This window comes from Anabrus simplex, chromosome 1 (genome assembly GCF_040414725.1).
Source record: "Anabrus simplex isolate iqAnaSimp1 chromosome 1, ASM4041472v1, whole genome shotgun sequence".
NCBI classification, from domain to species: domain Eukaryota; kingdom Metazoa; phylum Arthropoda; class Insecta; order Orthoptera; family Tettigoniidae; genus Anabrus; species Anabrus simplex.
The window spans coordinates 912,323,401-912,345,161 of NC_090265.1; the positions used below are offsets into that span (position 1 = coordinate 912,323,401).

The window sequence follows — 21,761 nt, forward strand, 5'->3', positions numbered from 1 at the left end:
CACCCTTTCGTATCCTTCAGTTCTATTCCCAACTCTCGCATTGAAATCGCCCATTAGCAATATTCTATCCTTGCTGTTGACCATGACCACGATGTCACTCAATGCTTCATAAAACTTGTCCACTTCATCCTCATCTGCACCCTCACATGGTACATACACGGACACAATTCTAGTCCAATTCTAGTCCTAATTCCTGCAACTGACAAATCTACCCACATCATTCGCTCATTTACGTGCCTAACAGAAACTATGTTGCGTGCAATGGTATTCCTGATAAAGAGCCCTACCCCAGACTCAGCCCTTCCCTTTCTAACACCCGTCAAGTACACTTTATAATCTCCTATCTCTTCCTCGTTATCTCCCCTTACCCGAATATCACTTACTCCTAGCACATCCAAATGCATCCTCTTTACTGACTCAGCCAGTTCTACTTTCTTTCTTCCATAAGCCCCATTAATATTGATAGCTCCGCATCGAATTCCATTTCGTTCGCCAAGTTGTTTCCAAGGAGTCCCTCGCCTGTCAAATGGGAGTGGGACTCCGATACTCCCATAGGTCCGAGGCTTGCTTAAAGTGTTCTGAGCTCGGTAAATTCATGAAGCAGGATGCTACCCTACTTGCACATAGTCCAAGTGAGGATCTCTCCTCTAACGGGTTATGGACCACCGGTGAATTGTATAGTCCTAGCCGCCTGAGCACAAGGAGGGCCACGACTCAGAATATGTCCGAGATGCCCACTCCCATTCCATAGCAACTGGTATCCCGACTCTCAGGACCACTTACTAGGCCACTCAGCCGTTGCCCATGGTTCACGAACTAGGACGTGACTACAGTAATCCACAAACATTCTGCACAGATCATTCTTAAAGCAATTTGTTCAACTGATTATTTATAATGAAATTTTCACTTATAAACCCAAATTTATATGAGTTTATGAGGTAGCTTAACATTATTGTATAAACTCACAAGGGCACCTTGAAAGCCAGTATGAAGTAGGCTCAACCATACATACCATACAGAAATATTAAGACCACCATAATTTTATGCCAATGAACAGCCTGGTGATTGATTTTTATTGACATTAATGAGGTTTGATATTTTGAAAGATATTTTTACTTGTATTTTATACACTTGGGAATCTTATGTAGTACGCGAACCTTTTCTTGAGCCCTAGTTCCCATTCAGCACTATGGAGCTCAGGGCTCAAGAAAAGTTTTGCGTACTATACATAGTCGACTGCCTTGAAAGCACAATTTTATATGGTTTACTTGTTTTTTTTTGCTAGGGGCTTTACGTCGCACCGACACAGACAGGTCTTATGGCGACGATGGGATAGGAAAGGCCTAGGAGATGGAAGGAAGCGGCCGTGGCCTTAATTAAGGTACAGCCCCAGCATTTGCCTGGTGTGAAAATGGGAAACCACGGAAAACCATTTTCAGGGCTGCCGATAGTGGGATTCGAACCTACTATCTCCCGGATGCAAGCTCACAGCCGCGCGCCTCTACGCGCACGGCCAACTCGCCCGGTATTTACTTGTTTACTTGTCTTAAGAGATCCAAGATTTGGACTGTCCAGAAAATTTATATGATGATTCTGACAAGTTAAAGAGATATTAAGTATATATATATATATTTTTTTGCTAGTTGCTGTACGTCGCACCGACACAAATAGGTCTTTTGGCGACGATGGGACAGGGAAGGGCTAGGAGTGGGAAGGAAGCGGCCGTGGCCTTAATTATGGTACAGCCCCAGCATTTGCCTGGTGTGAAAATGGGAAACCACGGAAAACCATTTTCAGGGCTGCCGACAGTGGGGTTCGAACCTACTATCTCCCGAATACTGGATACTGGCTGCACTTAAGCGACTGCAGCTATCGAGCTCGGTATATTAAGTATAATGAACAAAAATAAGGTAAGGAAAAACATAAGCCAACATACAAATTGTAGATAAGAAATGTGTTTTTCCACCATTCAATACACAATTCAATACAAATTGTGTATTGAATGGTGGAAAAACACATTTCTTATCTATACTTTGAGTCTGTCAATACGGAAAATGAAATTTATAAATAATAACATACAAATTGTGCGTGAAGAAATACTTTAAGGGAGTGTAGTTGAAGATTAAATAAAACACTAGACACATTGTTATCAGTAGGGCTCGGATGTTTAGGAAAAGTCATATTATTTCTTTGTCACTATTTTCTTGCCTGTTTGGATTTTGGTGCAACTCAGGTGATTATGGTCACAACTTAGTGATCTTTATTTGTCATATAAATGCATATTTTGGCTACTTTTTGTCATAAGGTCATATTTTGAGCTACTGTCGTAGAAACGTGATATTTCGGTCATTTTTTGACTTTTTGACGACAGCTGTAGCTGTGCAAAATCATCTCCAATTTACTGAATGCGAATGAGTATTCACAAAACATGAATCTTGTCATACAATTCAATTCCAGCCACGGAGAAGAATGAAAAACGTATGTGAGTTTGCATTATACACCCTGCCGCCCTTCTGTACTGTATTGAAAGACATCTACTTAATTTGTTTCGTGGTACTCAATTTAAACTTTAACACATTTGAATAATATTAATAAAATCTGGGCGTAATCGTTCCAGAATATTTTAAAAAGTATATTAATTCCTAGTTTTCTCGTATTTCAAACCAGCAATACAGGTTGCAAACATGTTCTGACTTTCAAAATGCTGTGTGATAATTTTAGTGAACTTAGTAATCTTAGCGAACTTAGTACTTCATATAGTCCACACACTTTATGTTGGTGCATTTGTGTACGGGGGTGAGGAGTAAGGAGGGAGGTGTCCCGGTATCAATAGTGCTACCAACCGAAGCAAAATGAAATCTGAATTGAATCGAGAATATGATCGATCGATACAAAGTTTCTAAACCGTTATCATCTTAAGCCAACAACTATGTCACATACACATTATATAACATTATAAAACATTTCTCGATGCGAATCTTGTTCCTAGCATGAATTCTATACTTTGGCTTTGTTGTGTAAACAACAACAGTACTAGTACGTAAAGTGTACGCCAGATGTCGCACAACGATGCTTAAGCGATTCATAGTTTGTGTTTCAAAGGTTGCCAGTACGAATCTTGAAGATCGCCGAGGACGACCGATTCAGCACTAGGGTGTAAATGCACCAACATAAAGTGTGCGGATAATAGGTATGTATTCACAAATGTTTGGTAAGTGAATCAAGGAAAATAGACTGTGAATAACTGCTAAACATGTATATTCAGGAAATCAATATGAAAGTAAGAATAAATACAACTGTCTACCAAAGGAATTGCCGTTGTTGTTGTTTGAGTCATCAGTCCATAGACTGGTTTGATGCAGCTCTCCATGCCACCCTATCCTGTGCTAACCTTTTCATTTCTACGTAACTATTGCATCCTACATCTGCTCTAATCTGCTTGTCATATTCATATCATGGTCTACCCCTACCGTTCTTACCCCCTACACTTCCTTCAAAAACCAACTGAACAAGTCCTGGGTGTCTTAAGATGTGTCCTATCATTCTATCTCTTCTTCTCGTCAAATTTAGCCAAATCGATCTCCTCTCACCAATTCGATTCAGTATCTCTTCATTCGTGATTCGATCTATCCATCTCACCTTCAGCATTCTTCTGTAACACCACATTTCAAAAGCTTCTATTCTCTTTCTTTCTGAGCCAGTTATCGTCCATGTTTCACTTCCATACAATGCCATGCTCCACACGAAAGTCTTCAAAAACATCTTTCTAATTCCGATATCAATGTTTGAAGTGAGCAAATTTCTTTTCTTAAGAAAGCTCTTCCTTGCTTGTGCTAGTCTGCATTTTATGTCCTCCTTACTTCTGCCATCGTTAGTTATTTTACTACCCAAGTAACAATATTCATCTACTTCCTTTAAGACTTCATTTCCTAATCTAATATTTACTGCATCACCTGCCTTCGTTCGACTGCACTCCATTACTTTTGTTTTGGACTTATTTATTTTCATCTTGTACTCCTTACCCAAGACTTCATCCATACCATTCAGCAACTTCTCGAGATCTTCTGCAGTCTCAGATAAAATAACAATATCATCGGCAAATCTCAAGGTTTTGATTTCCTCTCCTTGGACTGTGATTCCCTTTCCAAATTTCTCTTTGATTTCCTTTACTGCCTGTTCTATGTAAACATTGAAAAGGAGAGGGGACAAACTGCAGCCTTGCCTCACTCCTTTCTGGATTGCTGCTTCTTTTTCAAAGCCCTCGATTCTTATCACTGCAGACTGATTTTTATACAGATTGTAGATAATTCTTCGTTCTCGGTATCTGATCCCTATCATCTTCAGAATCATAAATAGCTTGGTCCAATCAACATTATCGAATGCCTTTTCTAGATCTACGAATGCCATGTACGTGGTCTTGTCCTTCTTGATTCGATCCTCTAAGATCAGACGTAAAGTCAGGATAGCTTCACGTGTTCCTACATTTCTTCTGAAGCCAAATTGATCTTCTCCCAACTCAGCTTCAACTTGTTTTTCCATTCTTCTGTAAATAATACGTGTTAAAATTTTGCAGGCATGAGATACTAAACTAATGGTGCGGTAGTTTTCACACCTGTCAGCACCGGCTTTCTTGGGAATAGGTATAACCAGATTCTGCTGAAAATCGGATGGGACTTCTCCTGTCTCATACATCTTGCAGACTAAATGAAATAACCTTGCCATGCTGGTTTCTCCTAAGGCAGTCAGTAATTCAGAGGGAATGTCATCAATTCCAGGTGCCTTGTTCCTATTGAGGTCACTCACAGCTCTGTCAAACTCTGACCTCAAAATTGGGTCTCCCTTTTCATCAACATCAACAGCCTCTTCATGTTCCAGAACCAAATTATCTACATCTTTACCTTGATACAACTGTTGGATATGCTCCTGCCATCTTTCTGCTTTGTCTTCTTTCCCTAGAAGTGGTTTTCCATCTGAGCTCTTAATATTCATACACCTAGATTTCCTTTCTCCAAAGGTTTCTTTTTTTTGCTAGTTGCTTTACGTCGCACCGACACGGATATGTCTTATGGCGACGATCCAAAGGTTTCCTTGATTTTCCTGTATGCAGCATCTACCTTTCCCAGGACCATACAGCCTTCGACATCCTTGCATTTCTCCTTCAGCCATTCTTCCTTAGCTGCCTTGCACTTTCTATCCACTTCATTCTTTAATCGCCTGTATTCTTTTCTGCCCTCTTCATTTCTAGCATTCTTGTATTTTCGTCGTTCATCAATCAGGTCTAGTATCTCCTGAGTTATCCACTGATTCTTAGTTGATCTTTTCTTCCTTCCTAACATTTCTTCTGCAGCCCTACTGACTTCATTTTTCATGACTCTCCACTCTTCCTCTATAGTGTTTCCTTCAGCCTTTTCATTTAGTCCTTGTGCAACATGTTCCTTGAAACAATCCCTCACATTCTTTTCTTTCAACTTGTCTAGATCCCATCTTTTTGCATTCTTTCCTTTCTTCAATTTCTTCAACTTCAGATGGCATTTCATGACCAACAAGTTGTGGTCAGAGTCCACATCTGCTCCTGGGAAAGTTTTGCAATCCAACACCTGGTTTCTGAATCTATGCCTAATCATAATGAAGTCTATTTGATACCTTCCAGTGTCTCCAGGTCTCGTCCACGTATACAGCCGTCGTTTGTGGTGTTTGAACCAAGTATTGGCAAGGACTAAATTATGATCAGTGCAGAATTCAACCAGACGACTTCCTCTTTCGTTCCTTCGTCCCAATCCAAATTCTCCTACTGTACTACCTTCTCTTCCTTGGCCTACCACTGCATTCCAGTCTCCCATCACAATTAGATTCTCGTCACCTTTTACATATTGTATTAAATCTTCTATCTCCTCATATATTCTTTCGATTTCTTCATCATCCGCTGAACTAGTAGGCATATAGACCTGCACTACTGTGGTGGGCATTGGTTTGGTGTCTATCTTGATGACAATAATTCTTTCACTATGCTGGTCGTAGTAGCTTACCCGCTGCCCTATTTTCTTATTCATTATTAAACCAACTCCTGCATTTCCTCTGTTTGATTTTGTGTTGATAATTCGGTAGTCGCCTGACCAAAAATCTTGTTCTTCCTGCCAACGTACTTCACTTATGCCAACTACATCTAACTTTAGCCTATCCATCTCCCTTTTCAGATTCTCTAACCTACCACAACGATTCAAACTTCTAAAATTCCACGCTCCGACTCGCAGAATGTCAGTATCCATCTTCCTGATGATCGCCCCCTCTCGTGTAGTCCCCACCCGGAGATCCGAATGGGGGACTAGTTTACCTCCGGAATATTTTACCCGGGAGGAAGCCATCATCAGTACATCATTCATACAGAGAGAGCTGCATGTCCTCGGGAGTTGGTTACGGCTGTAGTTTCCCGTTGCTTTCAGCCGTGTAGCAGTATCAACACAGCTAAGCCATGTTGAGTGTTATTACAAGGCCGTATCAGTCAATCATCCAGACTGCCGCCCTTGCAACTACCGAAAGGCTGCTACCGCCCTTTTGATGAACCATTCGTTAGTCTGGTCTCTCAACAGATACCCATCCGATATGGTTGCACCTGCGGCTCGGCTATCTGCATCATTGGGACACGCAAGCCTCCCCACCGCGGCAAGGTCACATGGTTCGCAGAGGAATTGCCGTTACATGGCCATATTTAGAGTAATTATTTTAGGGTCATATTTTGTCATTTTTGCGTCATATTTCCTCACTTTTGAAGTCATATTTTGTCACATTTGCTTGCTTATTTGGGCTATTTTTAGGTCTTAAACATCCGAGCCCTAGTTATCAGTAACATCACCGGGTTTCATTTCAGAGATAAAAGAGATTTGTGACAGCTGATTTAATGTGTGTCATAAAAGCAGGAAAAACACACAAAAGTTAGGAAAAAATTACAAACAAATATTATAAAAATTCCCAGACAAACCTTTATATCTTCTTCAATGACACAGCCCACTTCTATATTCCACCATGGTTCAACATTTATATCAATGGGTTTTGGAGGCAACAGGTCTTTAATGTTCTTCCTCCGAAACAGTTTACGTCCAGAACGACACTGATTCATTAATTCAATGTACTCATTTCTACCAATACCTAAAAGTCGTAAACCTGCAAAAAGCAGAGTGGGTATTAGGAACAACAGGATTTTAACTTTAGTAATATTATCCATAGGGCATATTTCATCTTTTAGTGTTCTTTCCAAAATGTGAAATGTTTGATACAAAAATGGGTGTTTATGAAACTGATCTGGCTCAATTCCAAAAATCACAGAACTCAGAGGCTGATTCATAAAGGAAAATCTAGTTGGTAACTTCTAAATCTCAATCAACCGCCACTGATCTGGATTTACGTCTGTCGCCCACATGGCAGATTCTCTATCACTTATTTACCTAGGCTTTTCTTAAATCATTTGAAAGAAATTGGAAATTTATCAAATATCTCCATTGGTAAATTATTCCAATCTCTAATTCCTCTTCCTAGAAACAAGTATTTGACCAAATTTGTCCTCTTAAATTCTAACTTATCTTCATATTACGATTTCTTTTACATTTAAAAGCTTCACTCAAGTTCATTCATCAACTAATGTCTTTGCACCCCATCTCTCCACTTAGTTGAGCTGCTTGTCTCCTTACTCCCAAGTCTAACTAGCCTTAAAGTTTGCAACTTAATAGTTGGTAAGGATGAAATTAAATTACAATAGGCCTAGTAGCAATAACTATTTATTTGAATGTTAGCCTACTGGCAGGCAGCACTGTTATTATAGAGTAGGCTTCTTCCAACTTTTTATTTCTCAATTACACTGAGAATTAGGTCAAAATATGACAAAGTAGTATTATGCATTATATTATTCAGTCAGAGGTATCGACATACTTACAGTCTGCAGCAGTGAAGTTAGGTAAAGAGTCATAGCTTTTCTCTTGCTCCATTATGTTTTCCATTACAGATACATAATACTGAAATGGTGTAACTCTTAAACCTTTCACTACTACATCAGAGAGATGGTACGGGTACAACATTAGGCTCTCGCGGCTGTAACTGAGCAGGTCCTCATAGTAACGCCGCTCATCCTTGCGCACAAAACGCACTAAATTACCGCGATATCTAAGTTGGTTCTTGATGCTGAAGTTCACAATACATTTTTCATACTCCTTTTGGGAATTACCCAGGCTCTGTAAAGAAAGTAACATTATTCAATACTTACAGTAACAAATTTAATAAAGCTTCTTAAATGAAGTACGAACTACCATGTTTACGTTTCTACATTCAAAAATAATAACAGGGAAGAGAGACACAACTCTGATTCCTCTAAAGAAAAGTACGTAAACTTACAAAAATGCTGTAATGTACCATAAAAGATTATACTATCACTGTGTCAACATAGGTATGTTGACATATATTACCTGCTTGACATTAGCTGGAAGTTTTGTCCACGGGTAATTCTGACGAATATGAAACTCTACTTCACTGTTCATTGTATTCGATGACAATACGCTGTCACTTAAATAAGAACAAAAACATAGAAAAATACGACTAGCAGCTGAGTGACATCTTCGCCATGTTTAGGGGTCGATAGACAAACGGTATATTTATATCGAAATGATCGAAATCGAAGTCTTAAAACGAGTTTAGTTTAAATCAAACGACCAAACGATTGCTTTTGTTTATAACATAATTGAACTGGTGGATGAGTTTTAGCGCGAACATGTGGCATTTGCGCGGCTTGTTTGTAGAATGCTATACCAACTTAGAATAAGACAAACCAAGTGGAAACACAAACTCCATGAGTATGCAGAAATATTTATATTGCGGTGAGCCTAAATACTTGTTATGAATTGTGCATTCTGAATTCACGAACAGCTGTACCGGTTTTCGTTATGATCGAGCCAAGAGCCAAACCCCTTTAATCGTATTTTGTAGTGCAGCGACAAATATTTGAATGTATCATATTTTGAGATCGGAGGTGTTACGTTTTTAATACTTATTCAACTATGTATTATCATTTTCTGTTATGAATTTTCAGGTTCTTGAACTCCAGTGGATGACAATAATTATTATTAAGAGATGGAAGTTGTAGCTCTGTCTCACCAGGATTTCATTCCACCCAGAGAAGATAGCACTTTTTGCAGCTTTAACTCTAGTATTTCTAAAGTGGGCCTTCAATCAAAAGTTGAATATTTCAGTAGAGAAGAGTTGGACAAGTTGGAGTTTAATGATGCTGAGCCCGAGGAAGAGCAACAGAGTTTTGACGTCCCTTCTCACGCCTTGGATACTACTCTGCAGCCTGAATATAAAATAAACAGCAATGTTACTCATTCTACTGCACAAAATTCCCCTATAACACAGATATGTGGTTCAGCAAATTCAAAGGAAACTGTTGACCGTAAGACATTCTCTTTTTTGTTTGTTTACTATGTAACCTACTGTATGTTGCTAGTTTATTTTAATTTTTTTCTCAAGTTATTCAAATTTGTCTCTTGTTATTTCATGTACTTGACAGAAATTCTGAATGGAAAGGTTCCGTTTTCCACTCTATTAAACAGTTGTTTCATATATTTTGATGAGTGTTGATATTTCACCTTCCAGTCCTCAGTCCAGGTTTAAAATCCTTGGATGAGCTGAGAATCAAGACTGGGGTCTCTGAATTAGAGGCAGGCATGTTACTCCTACCTCATGAGGCTGGTGCTCTACCTTTATAAGGAGAGATCATTTCTCTCCAACCATCAGACCTATTATACTGAGTTAAAGATCATGTAATATTTAGAAGGATAGGAACCTCAGAACGAACACTAATGCTCCTCCTTTCCACATTGGCCTGTCATTATATGTTCCTCTTGATAGCCTATGCCTATCTTTAGAAATATTACTTTGTTACTTGTTTGTTCCTTTCTATTATATTTACTGGGGTACGATGCGCATTGGTATCACCCAAATATCACTGTAAAATTTGTCACAAATGGAACATAATAATTGCTTTTACACATATCAAGTGAAAAATCCCTGGCAAATTAAGAAATACCGTCGTTGTTTGAGAAATATGAAAACATACTTAAGGCTTGTAGACAGGACTGGTTTATGATGTACTGCGCTGCTGGTGCCATCTTTTGTTACTTTCTTCAGGTCCAGGGCTAGCACCGTGGAATGGGAGTGTTATGTCTGTAGATTCTCATTATCTTTGTCCATTCGCTGCTGGTGTCGTCTTTTGTTACTTTCTTCAGGTCCAGGGCTAGCACCGTGGAATGGGAGTGCTATGTCTGTAGATTCTCATTATCTTTGTCCATATGAGTAGAGCGGCCAGTTTAAACAGCAAAATGGAGGTCAACAGAAAAATAGCATGATCCCTGGACCAATAAATATTTTTATTTCTGTTCGAACGAAAGTTGCTCGATCCCTGGACCAATAAATCACTAGTCCACTGAATTTTTCTTATGTACATTGGCCATACCATTTTGTCGCCTATTAAATATTGCATATCGCGATACAATTCATGAAATGATGATGTTTGACAAGTGAAGCAATGAAACGAAAGCAAAGAACTTCAGATATCACACACAAAATCGTTGAAAGTGTAAGACAAAAGACATACGTGTGTCACTGTGAGTGCAACACCAAATGTACTTGTAAAGTGGTAAAGTACGTATATATAATATTCTCCAAAAATCAAATATTTCTTAATTTGCCAGGGATTTTTCACTTGATATGTGTAAAAGCAATTATTATGTTCCATTTGTGACAAATTTTATAGTGATATTTGGGTGATGCCAATGCGCACTATACCCCAGTGAATTTTAATGTGTAATGTCAAATTATAAATGCTTTTTTAGTATATGCACCAAGCGAAGTGAGGCATAAGAGATTAGACTTCGTTTAGGTGTATGTATATTCGTTTACCACCATTGGTCTGTATATACAGTCGAACCTGCCCTAACAGACACCCTTATTCAGCGGACACCTCCCTATACGGACAATTTTCCTCTGAACCGATTTTATTTTACATAAGACAAGTATTAAATTGGCCTCATTTAAGTGACACCTTGGACAGCGGACATCGCAATTCGTCCTGTCCACTTGACTTAAGCGGACACTTTACACGTTGCAGGACAATTTATTACTTTCTTTTCTTTTCTTTTAAAACCATTCTTCAGACATAAGGAAATCCCTTTTGAATGTTTGTACTTTTTCGAGTGCAAGGGGAGAGAAGGTACATCGGAATGCAGTTCTACCTACTGATGTATAGGCCTATTCCGAGAATTCTAATTGCCCAGAAATGCTGCCAGAGACTGTTGACTCATAAGTTACCTGGGAATTTTCTTCCCTTCTTGCATCATTCTATTCATAACTTGGATTGTCGCTGATAAGGTCGAGCTCGGGTAGTCAACTTGAGAAGGAAAAGATAGTACATGTGCTAATTAGTGAGACAGAAATACCGTAGCATTTCAGTTGTCTGTTAAACACGTGCAACAGGGGATTACTTCACGAAGCTGTAATGTTTGTAAATGTTGTAAAATCACTTATAATAACTCTTTATGAAATACTAACACAAAAATGACTTAGAATAATAAAAATAAAGATATGTATGCTTATATTTAAGGTGGATGTTCTTTGCCGTTAAAATGTTCAATTATTTTTACAAACTTGTTTTAGCGGACACCTCTCGTAACGGACATTTTTCCTCGGAACCGGCGGTGTCCGCAGAAGTGAGGTTTGACTGTAGTATTTTTATATAGGTCCAGCGAAGCAAGACATATGAGGTTAGACTTTGTTCAGGTGTGTGTGATTATTTACTATCATTCATTGAGTAGAAGAGGTTGGACCTCATTCATGTGTATGCAGGCATTCATCCAGATATCACTGGTTGGTCGTGATGGGTAGCTTATGTCAGGGGCAGCCATTATCTGAGAGTTTTATCCAAAGCGATTGCAGAGAGACAAAATTCAGGCACTCTTCAAAATGTACCATTGCCTAATAGTCCGGAAGACAACATATTTACATTCGAAAGCCTCTATCTTCTAAGATCCTTTAAGGTGATTAAAATATATTGATAATTAATGAGGTTTATGTCGGTAGCCTCATTTTGTTCAAATCTTTTTATTGCTTACTTCTGCTTCTATGAATATTACCTTTATGTGGGTATTGTACTTGACATTCTGTACAGATCAGGGTGTGCCAGAAGGTACAACGTGAAATATATGTTGAACAAGATTTCATGAGGGGAAAGGTTTGACCCAGTTATAGTCATTTGCTAGTCAAGCTTTATCTAGCACTTCCATTTATGTGGTTTCTGCTTAAACGCATAGCAGTTAAATCATTAGTAGAGGCACCTGTTTTTTGCAAAGCACGAAATCGCAAAATTTGACAAATTTGGCTCCAAACGCAAAACATCATTAGTCCAGCCCGTGGACCGCTATTCACACAGATGCGTAACGACTGTCGTTTGTTTTCTCGCTCAGGCCTTCTTGGAAAGGATCTTCTGCAGCAGTGCTCAGTGCTGCCAACCTCTGTACTTAGGAACTATGCTTCGAATTGTTCCCCGTTCTTGCGAAGCGGACTTAGGCTCCTAGGTTTCGTATACGATTAGGATAGGATCTAGGCAAGACCATTGGTCTGGACGGTTAGGATTCTTGCCGTGGACAAGACCATTGGTCCGGATGGTTAGAAGCCGCGAAGCGGCGTTAGGCCCCTAGTTTCGTATACGGTTAGGATAGGATCTAGGCAAGACCCTTGGTCTGCACGGTTAGGATTCTTGCCGTGGACAAGACCATTGGTCTGGACGGTTAGGATTCTTGCCATGGACAAGACTATTGGTCTGGACAGTTAGAAGCTGCAAAGTGGCGTTAGGCCCCTAGTTTCGTATATGGTTAGGATAGGATCTAGGCAAGATCATTGGTCTGGATGGATAGGATTCTTGCCGTGGACAAGACCATTGGTCTGGACGGTTAGGATTCTTGCCGTGGACAAGACCATTGGTCTGGACGGTTAGGAGCCGCAAAGCGGGGTTAGGCGCCTAGTTTCGTATACGACTTGCGCTTTTATTGTGCTGCGATTGGTAATGGATTATCATCAATATACTTGATGGGAAGGAGATCACGTGCCACTTTACATTGGCCAATAAGAATACAAGTACCTACTTCAGAAATGAACATGCGTGTAATAATCTTTATTAGGTTATAAAAGTAAATGTGCTTCTTGTGCTGGGATGGTGGGTTCCTGGACATCGCAAAGAACACATCTCTCCTCTGAGATGCTCTCCAATTAAGATTTCACTAATTCCACTCACTTGTAACATTATAAATTACGTCGGTCTACGGGCTGTACTAATGCCCGCAAAACTATTTACCTTTAAGCAAAACTGAAAAATAATTGATGAAATTATGTGGAATTGCTCTTCGATCCAAGAAGCATTACGAAAGGTGATTTAATAAATGATGAAGCCTCTCATCTCATAAAACAAATTACCATCTTATGAGAACTTTTAACATAAGAATATCATGAATCATTCACATTGTTTAGGATTCCAGTTGGTAGTTTATATAGAGCAGGGAAAAATGTGATACTGACATTAGAATACGGGCATTTTCTGGAAGCTACAGTGGAGGCTTTATGGATGCTGGTTAATAGTGTTGGTAGTGAGAGGACATTTTCAACGTATTGTAATATAATATCTGACAAAAGAACATCCTGACTACCAGTAATATGGAACTCATGTTATTTCTTTCTTTTATAGAATGATGTTCAAATGATATACGTTGGCTAGGTCCTACTTGTTAAAGTGGCTGGATGAAATTTTTCCAAACATCCATGCTTTGATAATGTGTTCAGCAGAAGCATGACTATCATGTTTCTTGTACATATGTAAACATAAAATACAGCATGATGTTTCACTGCAAATATGCTATCAACTCTCTTTTGGTTCAGCATTTTTGCTGAAAAATTCAAATAAAATTTAGTGAAATTATTGACAAAATAAAATAAAAATAGCGAATAATATACCAAAATAAGTTAGTTGAAACAACGAAATTAAGCAAAAAATTTAACCACAAACAGGTGCCGCTAATCATTAGTAGTCAGTACGGATCTTAACAGAAACCTAAAATGGTCAAGTAGATTAATATGGAATTTCATTGTACATTAATATTTAAGAAATTCGAAGAGTAAAGAAAACAAACTTATAATTTTATGTTGGTATCGTGATCATAGCCTTGGGATTCTAGTTTTGTGTGGAATGCGAGCCACAGGGACATGACTTTCATTTCAAAATTCAGAAGTAGTTCATTATTGTTTCCCCGGTGTTAATATACAGTATAACTTAAGGTGCAGAATCTTATAAATCTTCCCTCATATGACATAGGAGTGATAAGTGGTCATTGCCATTGCTACGGACCCATCAGTGCCCTGTAAGAAGTAAGTTAACTCTACTTTTATAGTGAAATATTAACTGCCAACATTTTCCAAAATAGTTGGATGAAGGAATACTGCTGTCATGGCAAATGGTGAGATGGTAGATTTTGTGCAGTGGAGTCTGTTTCAGGCAACCAGTGACTGTACAGGTGGACTCATTCAGGGCTGTGTCCATTAACCTGGCATGAGCAGATGCTCCCCAAACTAGAGCCCTATAATCTCATGCCATGAAGCAGAATCCCAAGGCTAATGAACGCAGAACGTAAGGGTCCGCTTCCCATGTTGAGCCCATCAGTTTTTGCAGGATGCTGTTCCTTGAGCTAATCTAGACTTATGACAGTAAGTTGTTATTATTATTATTAATTAGGGCAGTGGTCTGTCATGAAACAGTTGTTCTAAACAGCTCTTCGCTAAGCACCCCTGACAGGTTAGACCAACAGCTTTTTGTCACTAGCTAGGATGTGCGCAGACTGACCTCTTCTGGAATTTGCCTGAACAGGTAGTAGCATTATCCAAGGAAGTGACGGAGCCGGTAAGAGTAAGGGAGCATCAACCTCTGTGCTCAGTGCAACGCACTTTGTGGTGGTGGTGGTGGTGGGGAACGATACTGAACTTCTGTCCAAAAATTCCACAAGCATTAGCCAGGATATGAACCATGGCTGCCTTGCTGGGAAGCCAGTGACTCTGCCACTCTGATATCACAAGCTTAGATAGTGTCAAGGTCCCGCTGTTGTGAAAATTATAGGATTGTTCTCAAATTATGTGTGTAGAGTGAACATCATTAATTAACAATCTGCGAAATGAACATAGACTACCGAGCGAGTTGGCCATGCGGTTAGGGGCATGCAACTGTGAGCTTGCATTCGGGACATAGTGGGTTTGAGGTCCACTGTTGGCAGCCCTGCAGATGGTTTCCCATTTTCACACCAGGCAAATGCTGGTGTTGTACCTTAATTAAGGCCACAACCGCTTTCTTCCCACTCCTAGCCCTTTCCTATCCCATCGTCGCCATAAGACCTATCTGTGTCGGTGCAACCTAAAGCAAATTGTAAAAAAAAAAAAAAAAAAAAAAAAAAAAAAAAGCTGAAGTACTGTACACTTGTGCATTTGCTGCCATTGACATTTTACAAAAATGTGATGTAACTACATTTCAGCATTCAATCAGTCATCATTGATCTGCATTGTTTTAGGCTGTCCTCCAGTTGGCAGATTTTCTGTCAGTTGTTTACCTCATGTTTTCTTAAATGATTTTAAAGAACTTTGCAATATATCAAACATTTCTCTTCATACGAAGGTCGATCAAATATAAACGGGATTTTTGTTGCTGAACATCAACAGTTGCTAGGACTGGCCCCGTGCTTCTGTTATGCTTAGGCGGGACCGTTTGGAAAGGGGAGAGCGTGCTGTTACATATTTCCCGCCGTTTTGTCAGTAACGGTCACGATGTTGGAGCAACAAGTGCACCCCTCCACTGCACAACGCATAATTATAAAATTTCTTGCTCATGAAGGAGTTACAGGGGCGGAAATTTGCCAGAGATTGACTGCTCAGTTCAGTGATCAATCATTGTCAAGGACGCGTGTATTTGCTTGGCATAAGAAGTTCAAGGAAGGACGAGAACGTGTGGAAAATCAGCAACATGATTGCCGTTCTCAGAGCGGCATTGCAGACAAAAACATGTGTGCGGTTAAAGACATTGATGGGTGAGAGTATCAGAAATTGCAGAACAAGTCTGAATCAGTTATGGTAGCTGTTCAATCATCACAAACAGTTCTGTAAAGTGTGTTCCAGATGGGTCCCTCGCCTTTTGACCGAAAATCTGAAGTTGAGACGTTTGGAAGTCTGTCAGAGGCTTACAGCAAGGTTTGCAGAAGAAGGTGATGCATTTTTGTGTCGAATCGTCACCTGTGACGAAACATGGGTCCACCACTACACTCCCGAGAATCGTCACCTGTGACGAAACATGGGTCCACCACTACACTCCCGAATCCAAACAAGCCAGTAAGAAGTGGCCGAGCAAAGGGGAGGGAGTGCCAGTGAAAGCCAAGACTCGACTGTCAGCTGGCAAAGTTCTTGGATCCGCTTTTTTTTTTTGATCGGCGAGGCATTTTGTTGATTGATTTTTTTGCATGAGCGATGCACAATCAATGCTGCTTACTCCTGCGAGCTGTTGAACAAGGCAAAGGTTGCACATTGCTGCAAAAGACGAGACCAACCGATATGACAGGTCATCCTCCTCCATGACAGTGCGCGGCCCCATACTGCAGCTCTATCTCCAAGCTACAGGAAATGCACTGGACGTACTTGATCAGACTTATCGCCCTGCAATTTCCATTTGTTCGCACTGCTTAAAGAAGCTCTAGGAGGGCAACGATTAAAAGATTATGAGAGTTTGGAAGACTTTGTGCGCAACTGGCTGGTGACACAACCGTGTTCTTTTTACGATGAGGGCATCAAAAAGCTGCCCATACACTGGGACAAATGCATTTCAAAAGCAGGAAACTACGTGGAAAAATAAATTGTAATTACCTTTTGTTTTTCAATAAATAAATTTAAATAAAAAATAAAGTCCCCTTTATATTTGATCTTCTCTCGTAAATTGTTCCAAATCATAATTCTTCTTCCTATAAGTGAATATTTGTCTCAATTTGTCCTGTTAAATTACAGCTTTGTCTTCATTTTATATCATTCCATGCCATCTCACCCTTGACAGCTCGGAGCATACCGCTTATTCAAGCAGCTTGTCTCCTTACTCGCAAGTCTTCCCGTCCCAAAGTTTGCAACATTTTTGTTACACTACTATTTTGTTGGAAATCGCCAAGAACAAATTGTGTTTCTTTTCTTTGGATCTTTCCCAGTTCTTGTATCGAATGATCCTGGTGTAAAACCATACTCTAATTGGGGTCTTACCAGAGACTTCTATGCCCTCTCTTCTGCATCTCAACTACAACACCTGAATACCCTCATAACTATATGAGGAGATCTGTAACCTTTATTTACAACCTCATTAATGAGAATACGTCATTGAAGGTCTTTCCTTATATATAATTATATATACTTTTTTACAATTTGCTTTATGTCTTAATGACACAAATGGGTCTTATGGCAACGATGGGATATGAAATTTCAGGAATGGTAAGGAAGTGGCTGTGGCCTTAATGAAGGTACAGCCCCTGTATTTTCCTGATATGAAAATGGGAAACCATCTTCAGGTCTGCCAGCAGTGTGGCCTGAACCCACTATCTCCTGAATGCATGCTCACAGCTGCACGATCCTAACCACACGGCCAGCTCGCTTGGTTTACCGTGCATTAACACCTAGGTACTTACGATGATCCCCATGAGGTACTTTTTATTCCATCAACATAAATAAAACAGAGGACTTTTCCTCTTGGTGAAACTTGCAACCTGACTTTTCATCCCTTTGTCTGTTGTACATCTCACCACATTGTTGAGATCTTTTTGCAATCGCTCACAATCCTGTAACTTATTTATTGCTCTATGCAGTATATCATCATCTGCAAAAGGAGTTATCTGCGATTCCAGCTTTTTACTCATATGCCCAGCTCCATGGATAAATGGTTAGCATGCTGGCCTTTGGTCCAAGGGGTCTTGGGTTTGATTCCCAGCTGGGTCAGGGATTTTAACTTTAATTGGGTTAATTCATCTGACCCGGGTGCTGGGTATTTGTGTTGTCTTCAACATTAAAAAAAATAATCCCTTTGGGTAGGGCCCCATTAAAACATAAAAGTCCAATAACACTGCCAAGTGGGATCCCCATCTTATTTGTTACAGGCTCAGATAATGCTCACCTACTCTAATTTTCTGTGTTCTATTTTCTAGAAATGTAGCAACCCATTCAATGCCCTTTTGTCTAGTCCTTTAGCCCTCATTTTTGTCAATAGTCTCCCATGATCTACTGTATCAAAAGCCTTGGATAGGTGAATAGTGATACAGTCTATTTGACCTCCTTTGAAAAAAATCTTGAGTTGGAAGACCAAGCCAGTTATATCGAAAAAACTGACGTTCAGTATGAAAAAATAAAAATCATTAATGCATTTAGATTACCAAAAGTAATTTCTGATAAAAGTGTTTTTTAAAATTCAATAATTCATATTCAGTATACTATTTCCTTAGTCACATTTACCATTGTTTACAGCCAGTTGACTTATACTGCTCAGAGTGTATTTAGATAGATGTTCTTGATAAAATATTTCCTGTTTTGCCCTATTCATCTGGTCTTCATATACCTCTATGGATCAGTGATAGAATATCAGGCTCCAGATCCCAAGACCATGGGTTCAAACTGGCAGAGATAGATGTTTTAAGGGCAGAAAAAGGTCTATTTAGGACTTCATGTCATATGATCTTGGTAGGCTATATAAACGATCTCCTGATGACACATTCAGAGTTTACCCAACAAAGTTAATTAAAATTCAGTAATAGGTTGCCCGATTGAGGCCTGGTTTTTCTGCCATCTGGTAGAGTAAAATAGACTTAATCAAAATAAACAAGTAGGTGGTCTAGAACTGATAAATAATATTATTGTGTTGATGATGTTACCAGGACTGTCTATCAACTTTGTGTTCTAAAGCTTAAATCGATGAGGTGTTAAAACTATGAATAATATTGTGTATAGAAACTGTTAAAGTTTATTTTACATTTGTCTTCTGTGTAGGTTTTTCTTCAGAATGTTTTAAAATTTTATTGAAATACATCAGTTCTTTATTGTTGGATCTTTTTAGGGGCTTGGGATGACATTCACAAGTATGTAGTCTATTTTGTTGTTGTTTTACAGGAGATAAAAGTCAAATTCAGTACCTGGTGCACAGATTACCTGAATTGGCTGAAGCATTTCACCTTCACCATAAGATTGGTGAGGGCACTTTCAGTTCAGTGTTCCTAGGGACATTAAAAACAAGTGATGGCTTACGTAGCAGACGGCAGTTTGCCATCAAACACTTGGTTCCTACCACTCTTCCATCGCGAATTGAAAGAGAACTAAGATGTCTACAAGATATTGGGTAAGTTAACTTTTATTGTAAAGACTGAACATGTAGTCATACATAAAACTTATTACTGCTCCTTTAAGTCATTACTTGAAAACTTGTAAAACTAAGAGCCGTATTACTTGCAACAGTGAGATTAAAGTAAACTCATGTCCTCATCCCGAGGTGGTGCAGCTCTTTTCAGGCACATCCCCAATGGAGGTGAGCTGTATATACCATTTCAACCACATCCTAGTCTCCTGCCATTCTTAAATTTCTGGCAATACCGGGAATCGAACCTGGGCCCCCGATGACGGAAACCTAACAACACTGTTACGCTACGGAGGCGAAGGCAACAGTGAGATGACAATACATCATTTATAGACATGATGCTGTATAGGCTTTTGGGCTTATGCCGTGTCAAGAAAATAAGGTGAAATTCTTTACGTTCCGCAGGGAACTGTGGAGAAAGGCTTCCTCGTGGACAGTCGAGATTTCTTCTGAGGACGCAGGGCACAGTTCCCTGCAAAACGTAAAGAATTTCACCTTATTTTCTTGACACGGCATAAGCCCAAAAGCTTATACAGCATCATGTCTATAAGTACGGGCTGTGAAAGCATCAATGGCAACAATACACCATTTGTTTGTAGTTTGGATTAGGGTTGTGGATTTACTACGAAAAATGTTCAGAACTGATTAACTCTCAGCTATGCTAAAACAGATCGTACTCCACTTGTTCCTTGCTTGTTTCAATTACTTTTTCATGTTTTGTATCAGTCAGCCCTGATCTGCATTTAAGGCAGTTGCACAGGAGGCAGATTGCTTATCGTCTGTTTACCTAGTTTTATCTTAAATAATTTTAAAGAATTTGGAAATTTATCAGACATGTCTGTTGGTAAATTATCAATTCCTAACTCCTGCACCAATTTATGCTCTTGAATTCCAACTTTATCTTCATATTGCATACCTGACAACTTTCTCTATTTAGGCGAGAGACTCCTGATTTTCGACAGTTTTTTCCCGCCTCCCGATTTCTCCATTATTTCTCCCAATTTTAGCTTATTTTTTGGTGAACTTCAAACATTTATTTTCAAATCCTGCCACTTCAGCTTTTTTACGCCAGTGGCCAGAAGTCCTTCACTCATTCGCTGCTTTCAAACAAAATATCGGTGTTTATTAATGTGAAAAATGTGCGCGAATGTGCAATGCTTATATTGAAACATGTATATCTCGATGCATACATCGATTGTCAGTGTCTCGTTCTCGCGTGCTATGTTCATCTTCGTTCACATCTCTTTGGTTCACATCAGTCTAGTCGATTCTAGAGAGTAGTTGCTAGATATGGAGTCTTTTTTAGTAATTTAGTGACAGAATTTCAATGAACGACTAGTGAGTTTTCTAGAGATTTTAGGAACTATTTGGAGACAATTCTGACTAATTTTAATTTATCTCAATATAAATAAAATAAGAGTGTCTGTACATTGTTTAGAATTTAAAAGGAATGATATTTCTGTACCGGTCATGACCACAGTAACAAGGAGAAGTGCACGTTTTAATTTTCCGTAATGTATGTATGTATGTATGTATGTACATGTATGTATGCACATCATGAGAAAACTGTTGAAGATAATTTAATGAAAATTGGTATATAAAGTTGGGGAATAAGTTGCTACAATGTAGGCCATAAATAATTGTATTCACGCTGAGTGAAATGGTAGTTTAGGGGAAGGCCTAAAATTTAATTCTCAAATATTTGTTATTATTGGCTCTATCGATAATACTGCATAATTAAAGGATCAAGAAAGCATTTGATGCTGTGAACAGAGAGAAGGTGTGGGAAACACTGAAAAAAATTGGAATAGAGGATGACATACACACGATCAAGAATTTGTATGAAGATACCAGCAGTAAAGTCAAAACACCTGTAGGGATGACTGAAACATTTGATATGAAATCTGGGTTAAGACAGCGTAGTGCTTTGTCTCCTCTTCATCATTGTAATAAACGAGATTCAGAGAAAAGTTCACCAAACCATTGGAGGTAAGAAAATGAAAGTTATCTTGTTCGCTGACGATATATGCTTGTGGGGAGACTCTAAAGAAGACCTTCAAGAACAAATAAACTCCTGGAGAGTAGCTGCTAAAGAATACGGGCCCATCTTCAGCCAAGAGAAACGTGAGGTTATGGTCATGAAAAGATACGGCAACCAGTGGGACACATTGAAATGGAGGGGAAACAGCTACAGATGAACCATCAATTCAAATATCTTTGGAGTGTTATCTCTGATACTGGTTCTATAGACAAGGAAATTTCCCACAGAATTCAGACA

At 39.2% G+C, this 21,761-nt stretch overlaps 2 protein-coding genes across 2 annotated transcripts in view; one reads left to right on the forward strand and one right to left on the reverse strand.

The window, feature by feature from the left end:
• LOC136874726 (protein FAM91A1) overlaps window positions 1-8,599 on the reverse strand; it is an 86,702-nt gene extending 78,103 nt beyond the window's left edge. Inside the window, exons 1-3 of the mRNA XM_067148393.2 lie at window positions 8,451-8,599; window positions 7,925-8,219; window positions 6,977-7,158 (exon numbers count right to left, since the gene is read on the reverse strand). Coding sequence (XP_067004494.2) covers window positions 6,977-7,158; window positions 7,925-8,219; window positions 8,451-8,522 — 549 coding nt within the window. The 5' untranslated portion in view covers window positions 8,523-8,599. The remainder of the gene's footprint in view (window positions 1-6,976; window positions 7,159-7,924; window positions 8,220-8,450) is intronic.
• A 128-nt stretch (window positions 8,600-8,727) lies between these two features.
• LOC136857741 (cell division cycle 7-related protein kinase) overlaps window positions 8,728-21,761 on the forward strand; it is a 101,350-nt gene continuing 88,316 nt past the window's right edge. Inside the window, exons 1-3 of the mRNA XM_067136631.2 lie at window positions 8,728-8,858; window positions 9,071-9,430; window positions 19,243-19,468. Coding sequence (XP_066992732.1) covers window positions 9,112-9,430; window positions 19,243-19,468 — 545 coding nt within the window. The 5' untranslated portion in view covers window positions 8,728-8,858; window positions 9,071-9,111. The remainder of the gene's footprint in view (window positions 8,859-9,070; window positions 9,431-19,242; window positions 19,469-21,761) is intronic.